We start from the raw sequence: 15,551 nt of genomic DNA, 5'->3' as shown, positions 1-15,551 counted from the left end.
ATTTTGTGAATTTGAAATAAGTAATATTTCTAGCACTTTTTATTTCTCTTTAAGATTTTGAAAGAAAAAGATTTGGCTAATGAAAAATGTAAAACAACAGAGCTCCAGGAAATAAGGAGTAGACTTGAAAAAGAAAGTGCCAAGCTGGGTGAAGAGCTTAGAGCCTGCAAACAAGAATTTGAGAAGGTATATTGAGACATATTGAGTCTTCCTGTGGTTGGTTATCTGGTAAGAAATATGTGCCTGCTCAGTAGATATTATATGGAATGGCTTTTCAAAGATGGTTGCTGTAAATATCGCTATTACAGGTAAGGGAACCAAAGCCCAGCTTTCATTGAAGTTCCTGAGCAATGCTGACTTGATTAGTGATAATCTTGGAGCGCCAGTGCCCAGTGTTCTTGGCCAGGTAGAGCACATAACTTGTCTTAGCTTCAGGATGAGTTGTATGTCACAGCTTTTCTTCTGTTTCACTGTAGATTCACTGTGCATACTCTTGCTTGACTATTCTGAAGTGCAGAAAGGATGTCCAAGTGTGTCATGAATGTGAAGTTTCCCAGATATTCTAGGCACATCTGGTACTTCTCAAGGATGTGTGGTAGGGTTGAAACTCCCTTGATATGCTGTGGTTTGTTAAAATGTCCTAAAAAGTCACAGTTGGGGAAGAAACAATGTCAGGAGCCTCATAAAAGACCCTCTTCCAAAATCAAAACAATCAAATGAGCTCTCTAAAGGGCAAAAGTTTAGAGGCTTTAATTAAATAAATTTTAGTCTTCAGTAAAACAAACTATTTCTTGCCACATTCTATGTATTTCATTTTTTAGTCTCTGTAGAAACAAACACTCCTGTAGTTTTGAGTTTTCCATATTCTGCTATTAGTAGTTGTGTTTACATCTGTTAGGCACACAGGGTTTAAGTTGCTGCACAAGTATAAATGAAGGTACAGTCCCTATACATTAATAAAAATCAAGTAACATGATATCTTATGAGTTTCAGATGTTCTTTTGTTCTCCAGTGTTTAAAAAATGGTCTCTGATTTTTAGATAGAAGTTTGTAGTTTGTTTCTGTCGAGCAGTCTATGCCCAATACTTTCTTGGATTTTGGGGAAAGGTTATAATAATTCTCATAATTCCTAAAATCTCTATTCAAAAGAGGAAGATTTATAAAGAGGTATGTAAAATATGTGCACACCAATGGCAGCTTAAAATGCATTTCTCAATCTCCCTACAAGCAATCAGACTAAACCAGAAATTGTGTCCTAAAGATTTATATACTGTTTCCCATCTCCTACCAAGGAATGGATATCTGTGCATTTATAGGGCATCCCCCTGTCCTCAGGATATGTTCTTTCACTGTCTTTGGTTTGATTTTAATTTGTGACATGAATTTTGCTCTATGGAAAACTGTCAATCCCTGTTAGTCTGTTAGTACCTTCGTGCTTGGCTATGTCATTTTAAGGAAAATTATTCCTATAAATTTAACTATTCTACCTCAGGATTTTTTTGTGTTTTATTACAGAAGAACAAGTAAAACATATTTAAAACTAAATGTGTAGTCCTGCTTGCTTTAAACGTACGGTAATTATTTATACTTTTAAGACTAATAGAAACTAGCTTTCTTCCATCAGTGTTTCATTTTTACATTGTCATTATGATGCTTTTAACCTCATTATTGCAACCAGAGAACAAGGTGAAGTAAATTTTAGAACAGACTCTAAAAAATGACAAAGAATGTATGTTTTCAAAGAACTGTAGAAAATAACCCAGCAGAGCTTCCACTACTTGAGTAGGAAACATACATTAAATTTACTTTAAAAATTGAACGTTGTTCATAATATAAGTTTAAAATATTTGATCGTGAAAATCACTGAGACTTTGTGCTATAAAATCATCCTTTCTTCCAGTGATAAAACTAAAAATTATTGCTGTCCTCTCCTTGGGAAGAATTACAGTAGTTTTGGATTTAAATCATTTATACTTTCCGTGTCATTACTTTAACTTTGAGCTCTGTATCCTAACAGGATGTGGCAAATCTCAAGGATGCAAACCAGCTATTGATTCAACAGAAATTAGAACTGCAGGGCAAAATAGATAATATGAATTCAGCTCTGGAACAGGAGAAGAAGACCCATCAAGCTGTCAAAGATCAGCTGAAAAAGAGAGAAGAGGAGCTGAAGAAAGAATATGCTGAAATTGAAGCTAAACTGGTTAGTATGTTAGAGTATGAGTCTGTTGTTGTATGAACGTGCCTTTGGACTCTTCGAGGGACAGAGAGGAAGCAGAGACCTGACGTCAGTATTACGTTAATTTTTAAATGACAAGGTTGGAAATCTTCAAAGCATTTAATAGGGTAGGAAAATTCAATGAGATAACAGCCCTTTTCTGGTAGTTTGTTTATTAAAAGTAGTGATTCTAGTATGGTAAGATAAATAAATATAGGGAATAGGGAGAGAATACTTTGAAGGTTGTTTTTCCTTGTTCCATTGTTTTCTTAGCACACAGAGAAAAAAGAGAAAGAAGAAGAAAACCAGAAACATGAGGAAAAGGAGACCAAGCTTACCATGCAGGTCACAGCCCTGAATGAAAACCTGGCTACCATGAAGAAAGAGTGGCAAAGCAGTCAGAGGCGAGTGAGTGAGCTGGAGAAACAGACGGACGATTTACGTGGGGACATTGCTGTCTTGGAAGCAACAGTGCAGAATAATCAGGATGAGAGAAGAGCATTGCTGGAGAGGTAAGCTGTGGTCATGACCATGTGGAAGTGTACTCTGGGAAATGGCTAGCCTCACAGTGAAAACTTGTTTCAGTTGGTTCAGGATTCTCTATGCATACTTTATTTAAATCTGTGTTTATTCCTAGTGCCTGGGCTGTGGGTGCAGTTTCCAGAGAGCAGCTTTCTGTTGTCCCTGCCAAAGCATAGCAAAGGGTTGTTGGAAACAAGCTGTGCTCTTTGAGGGCTTTGACAGGGTGACTTTTTTAGAAAATCAGTCAGGTTTATCAGGACCTTACTTGTCACGAAAGCCACAGCTCTGTGCTTGTGCTCGAAGATTTATGCCCATCTGTAAAGAGCCTTCCAAATCCACTAGGCTCCTCTGAACTTTGAGGTATGTAGGTTGTGGCTTCTCATCTGATCTGTTGTATGAATTTTGCAAGGCCCGTCAGAGAGAGCTTCTCTTACCTGAGTTAACTATCCTTCTCCATCACACTGAGGCTCTACTGCCTTGACTTAGTCAGAGTAGATGCACTAGTCATCCAGAAGCCTGGAAGAGACTCTTCAGTGCCTCCATAACAGAATTTGCTTAGGGACTTCTAGGTATGCCCACTGCTCAATGTTATGAGATTGAATGTGTAATTGGATTAGATAGGCTAAGGTTCACACAGGAGGCATTTTCTTCCTCCTGAAAACCTACAGTCTTCTTTTCTCCAGTTCTGCTATTGTCTGTACAATATATTTAAATCTTAGGTAAGCAGAGTGCCTTTCCTTCAGGCAGCAGGAGTTACCTGAAAGCAGCAATTGCAAGGGTAGAAGAAACACCTGTGGGACAGGAAACTGTCTTCATCCTTACTTCCTGACATGTTTGGTGAAGGCAGTGGAAAACTTTTTTCGATACTGTCAAGCTTGCTGAGTTGTTTTCTTGAGCAGTAGACCTTGGAAAAGGATGGGATCAATTCAAGTGAGATCCTCTTTCTTCAGCAGTCCCTTGCCATACTGTGCTGAACTCATCCAGTAGCTGTTTACAACTTGACAGAAAAACACCCTTTGAGATTTGGCTTTCAATAGTTAACTGAATTTCAGCTGACGGTAGGTGTCCTTGCTGAAGAGAAAGGTTTCTTTCCTGCTCCTTTGTCTGACCTGATCTGCAGCAGCTGGTTTGTGAGAGTGTCCTGTTGCCCAGGGGTACTTATCGGGGCTTGCTGTTGATGTACTGCATTCAGTACTGTCCCTGGTTTTGGGAGTAACTCCAGGTATTAATAAGCCACAGATACTTGGGAGCAATGCTGGATAACCTTAAACTGGTTGTTACATCAAAACATTTTTCCAGTCAAGGCATCCAAGAACTTTTCACAGCAAGGATATCTTTGGCTGGATTTTATGAGAGTAACTTCTCAGACATGACAGCCTGCCCAAAGGAGGCAGTGTACATTGCCTTGTATGCTTTGAACTCACTATTTAATATTTTTCCTCAGGTGTATAAAAAGTGAGGGAGAAATTGAAAAGCTTCAAGCCAAACTTGTAGAAATGAAGAAAAAGCTGGACAACACTACTGCTGCAATGCAGGAACTTGGCCGAGAAAACCAGTCATTACAGGTATAATTTGATTTGAAGCAATTAAAGCTGTTGATTCTTTGTGTGGGAACTTAGGAGAAATTCAAGTTTGTGTCAGACTGGTGGTGGGTTACCTTTCCAGAGTGATTAAGATGTTATGCTTGTGGTGTACGAGGGCTGTATTGCTGTCTGGGGTTCTTAAATCTGCTTAGAGTTTTGAAATTTGGAAGATTTTTCTCTCTGAACAAATACAAGCTCTCATTATCATCACAGAATTGGTGCTTTTATACTGCACTAGGTAGTGTGTGCAGTGAAAGTGGAGGAAATTAGTAGGAATTAGACATGCATTTTAAAAAACTCTGCTTTTTAATATCTTCAATATAGATCAAACACACCCAAGCTCTCAACAGGAAGTGGGCAGAAGACAATGAGGTGCAGAATTGTATGGCTTGTGGAAAAGGCTTTTCAGTGACAGTGAGAAGGGTAGGTGTGTTTTACTGTGTGTCTGTGGGGATTTTCTTTTTCTGTTGTATTCAAACTCTTAGATGGGATACAAACTTCAGAAAATGGTCTTAATAGTGCTGTGATACTCAGGACATGTCAGAATACATTTATTGCTTGCAGTGCCTTAAATGTTCAAAACAAAGTTTGTGGCACTTACTTTATTCACAATGCTTTTGCCATTTTAGCAGCATCGGTTTATAAACAGTGTTAAAATAGCTCAATTCCCCAAGCAAGCAAGAAAAATTACACTGTTGTAAGGGTATTTACAGTAAACTTATTTTATAACCAGCCTGAACTGGATTTATAGGTATAAAAGGAATGCAAAAATGTTGAAATTAGATATTTGTGAAAATACGAGGCATCAACATGATCTGGTGCTTTGTGACTATATATTTCTAAACACTAACTAGACATGGAACAGAAGAAACAACTGGATGTGTTTTAGGTCTGTAGTCAGACCTTCTTTGTAAAAATAGGTGTCTTCAGCTAAGACGTTAGTATCCCTCAATTGGCAGGGTCTGCCCTTCATCCAGATTTCACAACACCATCCCTCCAACAAGTGACTTGGCAATGAAATAGATGAGGAGTATTCGGGAGGTTCATTTTGCAGTGCTTCCTGACTTGGTATTAGGTGGCTCTCCCTGTCCTGCATTGTTTCAGTGATGTTCTTTGGGTAGTTGCACAAAGGCTGCTGGATGCTTTGATCAAGGATACTTCTCAATGTGAAAGCAGGTAGTTACATGTTCTGGTCACATGAAACATGTTCTTCTTACAAGTTCAAGAGGAGGATGAACTTCAACCACTTAATTTCTGAAACTGGTGTAGTTTCCCAACTCAGTGAAGTGCATCTGAGTATTTTGCTCCTATACTTTTTAGAAACAATTTAGTCCCATGCCCTTCTGTGTGCTCTGTAACTACTATTTATAATTTCAAATAACTTCTGAAACATGGGAGTTGACATGATAGTGATCTCTATTAGTTATCGATGCCTTGTCATTTTTTGTTCAGCATGTACGTTTCTTCTCTTTCACAGCATCACTGTAGACAGTGTGGAAATATCTTTTGTGCCGAGTGCTCAGCAAAGAATGCCTTAACTCCTTCTTCTAAGAAGCCTGTCCGAGTTTGTGATACTTGCTTTAATGACTTGCAAGGATAACTGGCTATCATGAGTGACAAAGAAATGCTACACTAAAATTTGTAATTTCTGTTGATGCACTTCATTCAGCACTCAGACTACTATTCTGTTTGGACGATGATTGTAACACTTGGCAAAATTTAGTATATTTTAAAATGTTTATTGATACCAAGTAAAAACTATTGTATTTTTTGTGAGACATGGGCTCAGATCATCCATAGCTTATTGCCATTTATCCTGGAAAGAGCTTCTATGTCTAGATTAGAAATACCCAGTTATTTGTAAATAAAATTTAAACAGAGGAGTAACAATGTATTTTTTTATCTTTTATTTTTTTGTTCAAGAGAAACAGCGTTTATGTGATATTGCAGTTTATTCGTTTCCTTCAAAGAAAAAGGAAGATGCAGAAACTTGTGAGGATTTTATGTATCAAATATTGCTGTAAAAGCATAACTAATTGTTGCATTTGATTGCATATCTGATGTTCTTTATAACCCCTTGTGATTCTGTTTTCCTTCTATCTCTGGTTCTTGGACTTTTCTCTCTGAAGTTTGAACTCCACAGTGAGGGTAATGGCTGGACTCTACTCCAACTCAGCTCTGTTTGCCCACTTAGAACTTGTAGTATCAGCACCCAAGTCCTTATACAAATACAGCGCTTGGATACTGGAACATCTTTACACATACTGTATTCCGTAGTTTGTGTGTGTGTGTCTGAGAGAGAGAGTGTGTGAACAGATGATGAGACGAAGTTTAGCTGGCATTGTAGGAATATTACGTGATGCATTGCACTATTCCATCTTGTATTGATTGATTTAACTTTTTCATATTCAGTTGATGGATTTTAATATCCAGGAACCTTCATATGTGGGTTTTAAGAAGCAAACTAACTATACTGGTAGTAGCCTGTAGTGCATTTCTCCCTCTGCCCATACCCTGGAAGTCCTGAGAGATCGTTGTGGTTCTAAGGGACATTCAGACCTTCCATGCTAGGTACCCCACTAAGAAAAAGTCTCTTTTGAGACTTCTGCAGTTTATCTGACCGTTTCTTCTGTCCTTTCCCTCAGCTTTTGGTGGAAGAAGCCAAACTGTTACACCTAACAAAGCTCAGTTTTCCATTGCTCCATCGGATCCCCATTACCCCATTAAATGTTATGTTAGTTACATGATTTAGTCTGCTCAGAATGGTGGTGTAAATCTCCTGCCACTGGCTTAGTTATAAGCCAGAGAACTCATTTAAATAAGAGGCCAATATATATGTCTTTAGATCTTTGTTTCTATTTTTTTTTTCTGTTGCAACAGAGGTTTCTTTTAGATTTCATGTGGGCTCCAAACTTCTTTTTTTTTTTTTTACACCTGTTCATTCTTTCCTGCCTATCTGTAACTTTTCTTCCCTTTGTATCTGGTGTTTCGGAGAACTGTTAAGGTTGTTTCTTCTGAGCAGGGGTTATGCCTTCCAATAGTTAGGGACTCCTTGTCTTAAAAACCCTAATAAATTCCCCACACCCCAAGCCATTCTGTGTCTTAAATTCTGTCAGCTGTTGAGAGAAAAGGACTGTGTGCTGAATTCCTCTACTTGCCCAAGTTGAAGAATGAAATTCTGTCACAATGATGGAAGCTTAGTAGGTCATTTGCTTTTATCTCTTGACAGTTCTATATGTGAATGAAGAAGAGTTTCTTTTATGAAAAATGTGTACTCCTGATTGACTCTCAAGTGAAAAAAAATCTTAAATCCCTCTACTGCAGAAGTAGTGATCTGTATGTTTCATATCCCTTCTTAGCTTACCTGTCTAGTTCTACATTTGCAGCCTTGAGGAGTCTTCCTCAAGGAGTTTTCTTAAGATTAAATTCTTATTTCCCAAAAGCCAGCTTAATTATGTAACTGTTTCTCCTCACTGTAAAAGGGTTTGGGATACAGCCGTGGTTTCTATGAAATGCTGACCTGCTGTTCTGGTGTGAACTTGTGAGTTGCTTGCTCAAAAGAAACAATTGCTGCAAAGCTTCCATATAAACAGAGCCTCTGGACTCGCTGTTTCTCCTTGTCAGTGTAACTGTTGACCAGGAGTCTTTTGAGTAGAAAATGCGAATGGAATCTCTGCCTCTGGAAATGCTGTTTTTCTGCTTACTTATTGAGAGAATCTGAAGAGTTTGCTTTTGAGCCTTTCTTTGGCTGACACATGACTTGAGAAATGTGGGAAGAGTAGAGGTGTGACAGTTGTGCTCCAGCCTAGATGCACTCTGCACTGTGTGTACCGCATGAAGCCTCGTGCTGCTCTCGGAGGAAGGACAACCACATGGAGCAGAAGGGATTTTGAGAGGGGAGAGAGAAACTTCCCATGACTAAATGGATGAGGCAGAGGAAATGGAAATTTTTCGGTGTGAGTTAGGAAAAGGATTAGAAGATTCACCTGTGTTCAGGCATTTTGCTTTTGAATGGGAATATGTGGAAGCTGAGGAGAGAGGCCTGTAGGAAAGGTGAAGTGTTAGAAGCTCTAGTATGATTGTTCTTAATTCAGCCTTTGGGGCTGCCTGTGTGTGAAGACAAGTAGAGTGACCTCACTCAGCTGGCTGCTGAATCCGTGTGCTTGCCTGACCACAGATCAGAGCTTGGTCTGGTGCTCCTCAGTTTCAGGGGCAAAACCAGCTTGGTTTCTGAAGGCTGCTTTTTGCTGACTAGTTTATATGACCAATTTTTTGAGGGGATGGAAATGCTTTTTAAATACACGTTTGTAGAAAGAAGCATTGTTAAAATCCAGAGGAACATTGGCGGGGTAGAAGCTTTCATGCTTGAGCTTTGAGTCTGCAGCAATAGGTCAGGATTTCTACAGCTTTTCACTAGAGTAAATCTAAGGCACCACTGCTAAATCTCACACTTCTTTTGTGCTTATGATTCTTAGTGCTAGTCTGTATTTGTTCACAAGCTGGTGGTGTACTAGACCCTATAATGCTCTTGGTCTTACTGCCAGGTTGAAAGTTGTGCTCAAGCTCAGTAAAATGACCTATGGGATACGTAAGAAGGGAAACTGGAAGGTGAAAAGCTTTGTATTTATAAATCTGCTTGCAGAGTTTGACTGTTTTGATGGGCATGGTTCAGTAGGAGTGTGGGGGTTTTTTTTGCACTGCTTTAAAATACAAATAGGAAAACCTAGTAAAAAGCCTGTAACTTTCACCATTCTGAGTTAAAGCATTCCAGACAAAATAGTGAAATGCACTGATTTTTCAGACCACAAACACGGGAACAGAGGGGAAAAAATAAAATAAAATGGCAGAAGAGACTAGAGCCTTGGAACCAGAGGATGCAAAGTGATGTGTTTTAACAGCCTCTAGCAAGAACCAGATTGCTGTGATTCACTGAGGTGAGGCCATTATAGAGGAAGAGGTGGAAAGGATGGTAAAACCGGTGCTGGAACCCATGGATGCGTGGGATCCTCAAGCTGTCTTTGACTACTAGGCATTAGCATGGCGTCAGGAGCAGGACAGTGAAGTGTGAGCTTTGGTTGTGAAACTGTCCCCTCTGCAGGATACTCCATCCATGTTCAGAATTGCTGGGGGGGACAGAATATGAGACTGGCTGAGACAAGCTACAGAGGCAATCAGAAAAGTGTAGAGGATAGTCGTATTAAGGATGGGAAGAGGTTCTTTAACTTCCTGGAGACTTCTCCTCTCTTCCCAGTCAAAGAGCCACAGTCCCGTGTATTGTTGCCTCCAAAATGCCAAGTTCACCGTGTCAGCAATACATACTTCATACTTTGGTTCTGCAGCCCCTCTGGAGGCAGGTAGTGTTGTGAAGGTCGGTGGCAGGCATTTGTCTTTAGCTGGCTGTACTTCACTGTTACTTATTTCTACTCCCCGTGTATTCCTCCAGTAATCATCCCCTTTCTGCAAAGGTTGAACAAAGAGGATAAAATTAATGAGTCACAGTAGGAAAAGTTGCTGTCTGCAGTTGAAGACACAAAAGGAATTTTCTGCTGCAGTTTCCAGCAGAGGCAGGAGGTTTAGAGGGATCTCATTTTTCAGCTGGCTTCGCTCTCTGGCACAAGACTCTGAGGCTGTAGGTTACAGTGCGAGTTTTTTTCCTCTGTTTTTTGTAAGGTGTCAAGTAACCAAATTCCCATGGAGTGTGGAGCACTAGGTACGCAAGAACAATGAATAGCTGCTCTTGTTGGTTTTGGGTTGATTGGGATTATTTGTGAATCCTCACTGGAAAAGCTTTTTGAGTGAAGCCAGAAGAGATTTGGGAGGAGAAGCATGAAGTAGTGTAACCTTGCTGTGTTTTTATTACATAAGCAAGAACAGTTGAGCATCTAATGCTAGATAAGAGAAGTGATATTCCTAAAGAAAGGACCTGGAAAACTCAAGTGCATTTCTGGATTGTTAAATATCAATTAAATGCAAAGAAGGAACAAGTGCTTGTTGCATACTATAAAAGTTTATGACTGAGTGGCAGACAGAAAACTGCAGGAGCTTAAGTTTGAACAGACTGTAAACTATGCCAAGAAGATTGATACCATGGTTTGAGTATGTTGAAACTGATAAATTACTCTTCCAAGTACTACCCCTCCCACTCTCATATTCTTGGAGGACTAGGAAACAACACTGTCATTTGCACTACGCACTTTTTGCTGTCTAACTGAATATAATCTACAGTAAGTGGAATGGCATAATTTGCATTGCATGTGTTAGCTGTAATCAATGGACTTATCTTCAGCTGGACAATGGTTTATCTTCAGCTGGACTTTTCACTGTATTACATTTGCCCCCTTGCTATGTAAGGAGAATTGCACTCATAATTCCTTTGTACCAAAAATGCGATCATCATCTGAGAGCACACATAAAAACAAAAAACATGTAGTCACGCACATGTCATCTTTGTAGAGATTCATTTTAAGATTATAAAATGAGAAAACGTGAATTTCATGTATTTTCAAGGGTCTTGACAGTTGTCCAGTTCTTATTTTTTGAAGTCTTGATGTCAGTATCCCTTCTAGGATAAGTTTAAAATTGTCCAACCACAGCCTCTCCAAAAGCACTGAATGGTGTACTTTTCAAAAACAGCAATATTCAGATAGTAAAGTCCCACCACAAAAACTCAATTTGGGGTGTGGGGTTTTTTTGTTTTGTTTTACAGGGCACTGAATAAAGAGGTTTGCATCTCTAGAGAGAACATTAGATGCCGTTTAAGATCACAGTAATGAAGAGGATAGGTACTAGTTAATGTAATAAACTCTGCCTAATGTAATAAACTCTGCCTTTTGTCTGTAGCTTACCACATACTATGCACTCACTGTGCAGCGGATACAGGAGTATCTGCTCATTGGAAGATTACTGAAGCCCTGCTAACCCTTTTGGATCAACATTACTATGAAAGTAGAAGCCTGGTAGGCATGTTTTCCAATTTTTCCTCCCCCTATGATCTAAACTAAAACCAAATTGATCTTTATTTCCTACCTTTTTTGGGTAAAGAGGGATGGGAAAGAGTGTTCATCGTTGTATGTCAACAGGCCAGTGCTGGCAGGTCCAGGCTCCTGCTGTTGGCTTTATGACAAAGTACTCCCCTGTATCACGCTAAAGCTTGATTCCTGGCACAGAAGGGATGTTTGAAAATGTCTTGCTGGGTTAGCAAATACCAGAACTTTTTATAGCAATGTGTCCAAAATGCTGCTTGTATAGGATTTGTCACTTTTGTAAGAAAAGGAAAAAAGTCACAAAAAAAAATAAAATATCTGAAAATCCCACCATTTGATGCCGTTACATAAGATTTCATTTAAACTACCTCTCAGTGTGAAATGCAAACATTAGTTCAGTTTAATAAGGTTTACTCACTGTCACGGTATGTAAAAATTAGTGAATGCCAAAACTGCTAAAGTTTGTCACCAAAAAGGAAAAAAATTCAGTAGTTTGGTTTTTTTTTTAATGTGTTTGAAAGTATCCAATAGTTTCAAGTTATGGTAAACTCTTGCAAACTCTAGCTGCTGGACAGGAAATAAATAATAACCACAAGCTTTCATAATTATGGTCTGCTGGGTAAAAACTATTTTGTATGCAGCTTTGTTGTTTGGCTATAGATAGCCTCATTCACCATTAATTTAGTCGTCTTGTTTTTTTTCTTCAGTACTTGTGATTTGAACTTGATGAATGGTGTTCTGTAATGGATGTGTGCCACAAATTACATTGTCTCGTTTGCCTCTTTTCTGAATTTTGATGATCAGTTTATTATTGCAGATGTGAATACTGCTCATACAGCTTAATTTCTGTATAATTGTATAAAATTTAAATGGAAAAAGTTTTAAGTTCCTACACAATATTTAGAGGTAATGTATTATAATAGACTTATGTTGCAGTTTTACTTACAGAGTACTGTACTTCTTTTAAACTGGATCATACCATCTTGGTAGGTTTAGATAGTTTGGGGGGTTTTTTTGGTTGTTTTTTTTTTTTTTTTTTTTTTTTTTGCATGAGTGTGTTTTGGTTTTGTTTCTTTTTAATTGAAGTTCGATTCTTTTAAGTTCTATTTTCAGTGTTTGTATTTACTACTTGTGATCATGTAGTTGTGCCTTACATTGTGAAAGAATTTAGTCCAGTGTGCACTGTAATTCCTAAACTCTGCAATTTGGAAGGCGGCTGTGGATTTGGATGAGAAGATGACACCATGCTTCGACCGGTTCTGTATTAACTATGAAATATTATTGAAGTGTCATTTTTGTTTTCTAACCTGTTAAAGGAATGATAACTGACAATAAAAAAAAAAAATAAAGTAGCCCTTTCTAACAGACCAGTTCTGTCGTTGAAAACTACCTTGCCCCATTTCACACAGCAAAGCTACTTTGAAATGGGGGATATATCATTCTACAAATGAACTGTTGGGAAGCCACCTCTCTAAGAACAAGCTCCGGTTTCTTAGTCTTGTGGGGAGCTGCAAGAAAAGCTTTCACATTTCTGAGGTGGCAGTGATAATGACTGTTTCAAATCTGTTTTTTCACAGGTTAAATTCAGAGTAGTTTCTCCATTCCCAATACCTGCACAAGGCTGCTGCGTGTCCTGCATTCAATTAAAATCCTTCCATCACTGGCAGTGTTCAGGCAACAAATTCGGTGTAGTTGGACAGTTGGCATAACTGGAAGACTTGGAAGTAGCATTTGTTTTATTTGTTAGGCTAATGAAGGACTCGCTCGTGAGATAGAAACCTCTTTCAGGGTTGAACTGAGTTGTAGAGAGAAACCAGGTGGTGAATGTGTGTGAGATCAGTTGGGTGACAAAGCCACCGCTGACTTGTGGGAGCATTCATAAAGAGCTACGTTTAGCTATTGCAGCCGATCTTCCTAGGGGCTCAGTGTAGACCGTGGAGAAAGATGGAGAGGTCTGCCTGAAAGGCACTTCAAGCTGGGAAGTTAATTTCTGCTTCATATGCTTTCTGAGATGCCTTTCTCTCCAGACCACAGAAGAGCCTGTTGAGCTAATGTCTCACCAAAGAATCTGTGTGTGAATAGTTCCTTCCCCTGGGGTGTCCTCCTTGTTGATGCGCTGGCCCCCAGGAAATACTGAATCTCTGGGACTACTTAGTTGTCTGGTGAATGGAACAAGCCTGGCTTAAGGTCATTTTGGCAAAAAACAGAGAGGAGTGAAACACCCCTTTCCTTCCACCAGCATGCAAAGCACAGAGCTTAGTTTTTCAGGTGTGACTTCTCTGGGCTTGAAATGTCTTTCTGTCCTACCAGCATTGGCTCCAAGAGCCTGGGGCTGGGGGGACTGAGCACAGCTGTGTATGCCAAGTTGTGGCTCAGTGTTCGCGGCTTGCGTGAGGCCCTGGAGCAGATCTCCTGTCTCCACTCTGCTCTGCTTTCCTGCCTTACACGTGCACCACGTGGCATGGAGCCTGAGTGGCTGCTCCGTTCCCAGGAAGCTGTGACAAAAGCTTGCTCACCCCAGGCACAGGGGATAGAGCAGGAACGCGTACCGCAGCAGCCTAGACTGCATCTGGGGGTGCTCAACCAAGTAAGTACATACATATACACAGCCTCCAGACCATAGCTTGTACGTACAGGTGAACCAGCTCAAGTAGATAAAATGTGCCGCCACATCTTCATGGGTGGAGCTGGGGAGGAGCTGGGTTAAGGGCAACACTTGAACTCATGACTAATTTGATTGTGGAACAGAGGCGAATGCTGGCTTCCCTGTGAATAATGTGACCGGTCGGAATGGCACTCATACATTCGTCAGCATATCCCTCATCTGTGTGGCTTCTCTGCAGTTCCCCCTGAAGTAATTTCTGATACTGAGCGGTTATTCCAAAGGCTAATTTTTCTGCTGAGGGAGACTTGCTGACTGGGGACAGAAGGTGAGAGAAGTGGCACAGTCGCTTGAGGGAAGTTTCCCTGCCTCTGTTGACTGGGGCTTAATCTCAAGGGATGAGCCAAGGCTAATCTGGTGAGAGCACCCTCCCTACCACAGAGGTAGTAACCTGCATGGATATTGTGGCAAGCAATTTCAGAGTGTTCTACTTGTCCAGTACCTCAAAAAGAGGGGAAAAATAAAGTGATTAACAGGGGCACACTTCTGCTATGTGGGCCACAGGTCTGGGATAGCAGTGAAGTACTGAACGGTTTAATGCAAAAGGAACACTGAAGTCTGTGGAGCAAACTTGCACTCTAAAGGCTGTAATGCGTGCAAACAATGCGTGATGACAGATCTGCTGTTAATAAGGTGGTGAAAAACCTCAGGTAAAAAAATATCCCAATAAAGCAGGGCATCATTGCACATTTGTTCTTTCTTTTTATATATTCTGTAGCATCTGTAGTTTAACTGAATGTTAGATGTAATTACGACCTTTTCCAAAGAAACTGACATTATCTCATTTTAGAAACTAAAGGAGAGCCAACACAATACATGCTTTTACTGATCTGCCTCCACAAGCTCAATATTAATGCAAAAAAAAAATCTTGTGATATTATAGTTTAGTAAGTAGGGAGGTATAACTGTCAGGAGCTATGGCTACACAATTTTAATTTAATGACATTTATTAATGCAGTTTGGATGGTCTTGGAATAACCCTTCTAGACTTCTCTGGTGAATGAATTCTCCTCACCAACATAAGTTTTTTCCCTTGTCCCACTTTCTAGGAAATGACAAGCTGTATTAAAACTTCCTGGGATGGCAAGAGCCTTCTCCTAGCTGAAGCAAAGGAGCGTCTTAAGAGTGATAGATACGTTGCATGGCTCCTTTCCCCCTTCTGGTTTATTCCTACATCCTGGGGTCAGAACTCCTTGACAGAGTCTAGTCAAGTCAGAAATCTGTTAGCTTCAGAAACTTAAGGCATGCTGGAAGCAATAACTGTGTTATCACCACAACAATCTTCCATTGGCTCTGTTCGTGCTGTGCTGATGTTATTAAATTTCAGAGGATTCGGCTGGGAAGCAGAAAGTAGTGCTTTTCTTGGTTTCATGTTGCGTGGTGTAATTGGAGATTGCCGTTTCTATCTTTGACATCCATTTTTTCTGTAACAGGAAAAAATAATTTGTAAACCAAGACAATCTTAATAAAGTTCCAGTAATTCTGATACATAACCACCCAGAGTTTTTGTGTTTTATTTAGCCTTTCTTCAGGCCCATGCTCATAATTCCTGAAGTGAACATGAATTATGCCAGAACTGAGAC

At 39.7% G+C, this 15,551-nt stretch overlaps 2 protein-coding genes across 5 annotated transcripts in view; one reads left to right on the top strand and one right to left on the bottom strand.

The window, feature by feature from the left end:
* Window positions 1-6,210, top strand: part of EEA1 (early endosome antigen 1) — a 71,294-nt gene extending 65,084 nt beyond the window's left edge. For all 4 annotated transcript variants that reach the window (XM_040594590.1, XM_040594589.1, XM_040594588.1 and 1 more), the window contains 6 exons: window positions 55-186; window positions 2,018-2,203; window positions 2,492-2,730; window positions 4,185-4,305; window positions 4,648-4,746; window positions 5,801-6,210. In XM_040594590.1, the coding sequence (XP_040450524.1) occupies window positions 55-186; window positions 2,018-2,203; window positions 2,492-2,730; window positions 4,185-4,305; window positions 4,648-4,746; window positions 5,801-5,923 (900 nt within the window). In that variant the 3' untranslated portion in view covers window positions 5,924-6,210. The remainder of the gene's footprint in view (window positions 1-54; window positions 187-2,017; window positions 2,204-2,491; window positions 2,731-4,184; window positions 4,306-4,647; window positions 4,747-5,800) is intronic.
* Window positions 6,211-7,192: 982 nt separating this feature from the next.
* PLEKHG7 (pleckstrin homology and RhoGEF domain containing G7) overlaps window positions 7,193-15,551 on the bottom strand; it is a 43,202-nt gene continuing 34,843 nt past the window's right edge. The window contains exon 15 of the mRNA XM_040595146.1: window positions 7,193-15,392. Within this exon, the coding sequence (XP_040451080.1) occupies window positions 15,285-15,392 (108 nt within the window). The 3' untranslated portion in view covers window positions 7,193-15,284. The remainder of the gene's footprint in view (window positions 15,393-15,551) is intronic.

This window comes from Falco naumanni, chromosome 5, assembly GCF_017639655.2.
Source record: "Falco naumanni isolate bFalNau1 chromosome 5, bFalNau1.pat, whole genome shotgun sequence".
NCBI lineage: Eukaryota > Metazoa > Chordata > Aves > Falconiformes > Falconidae > Falco > Falco naumanni.
Note: the sequence above shows the minus strand (reverse complement) of the source record. Positions and strands in the feature narration are given on the sequence as shown.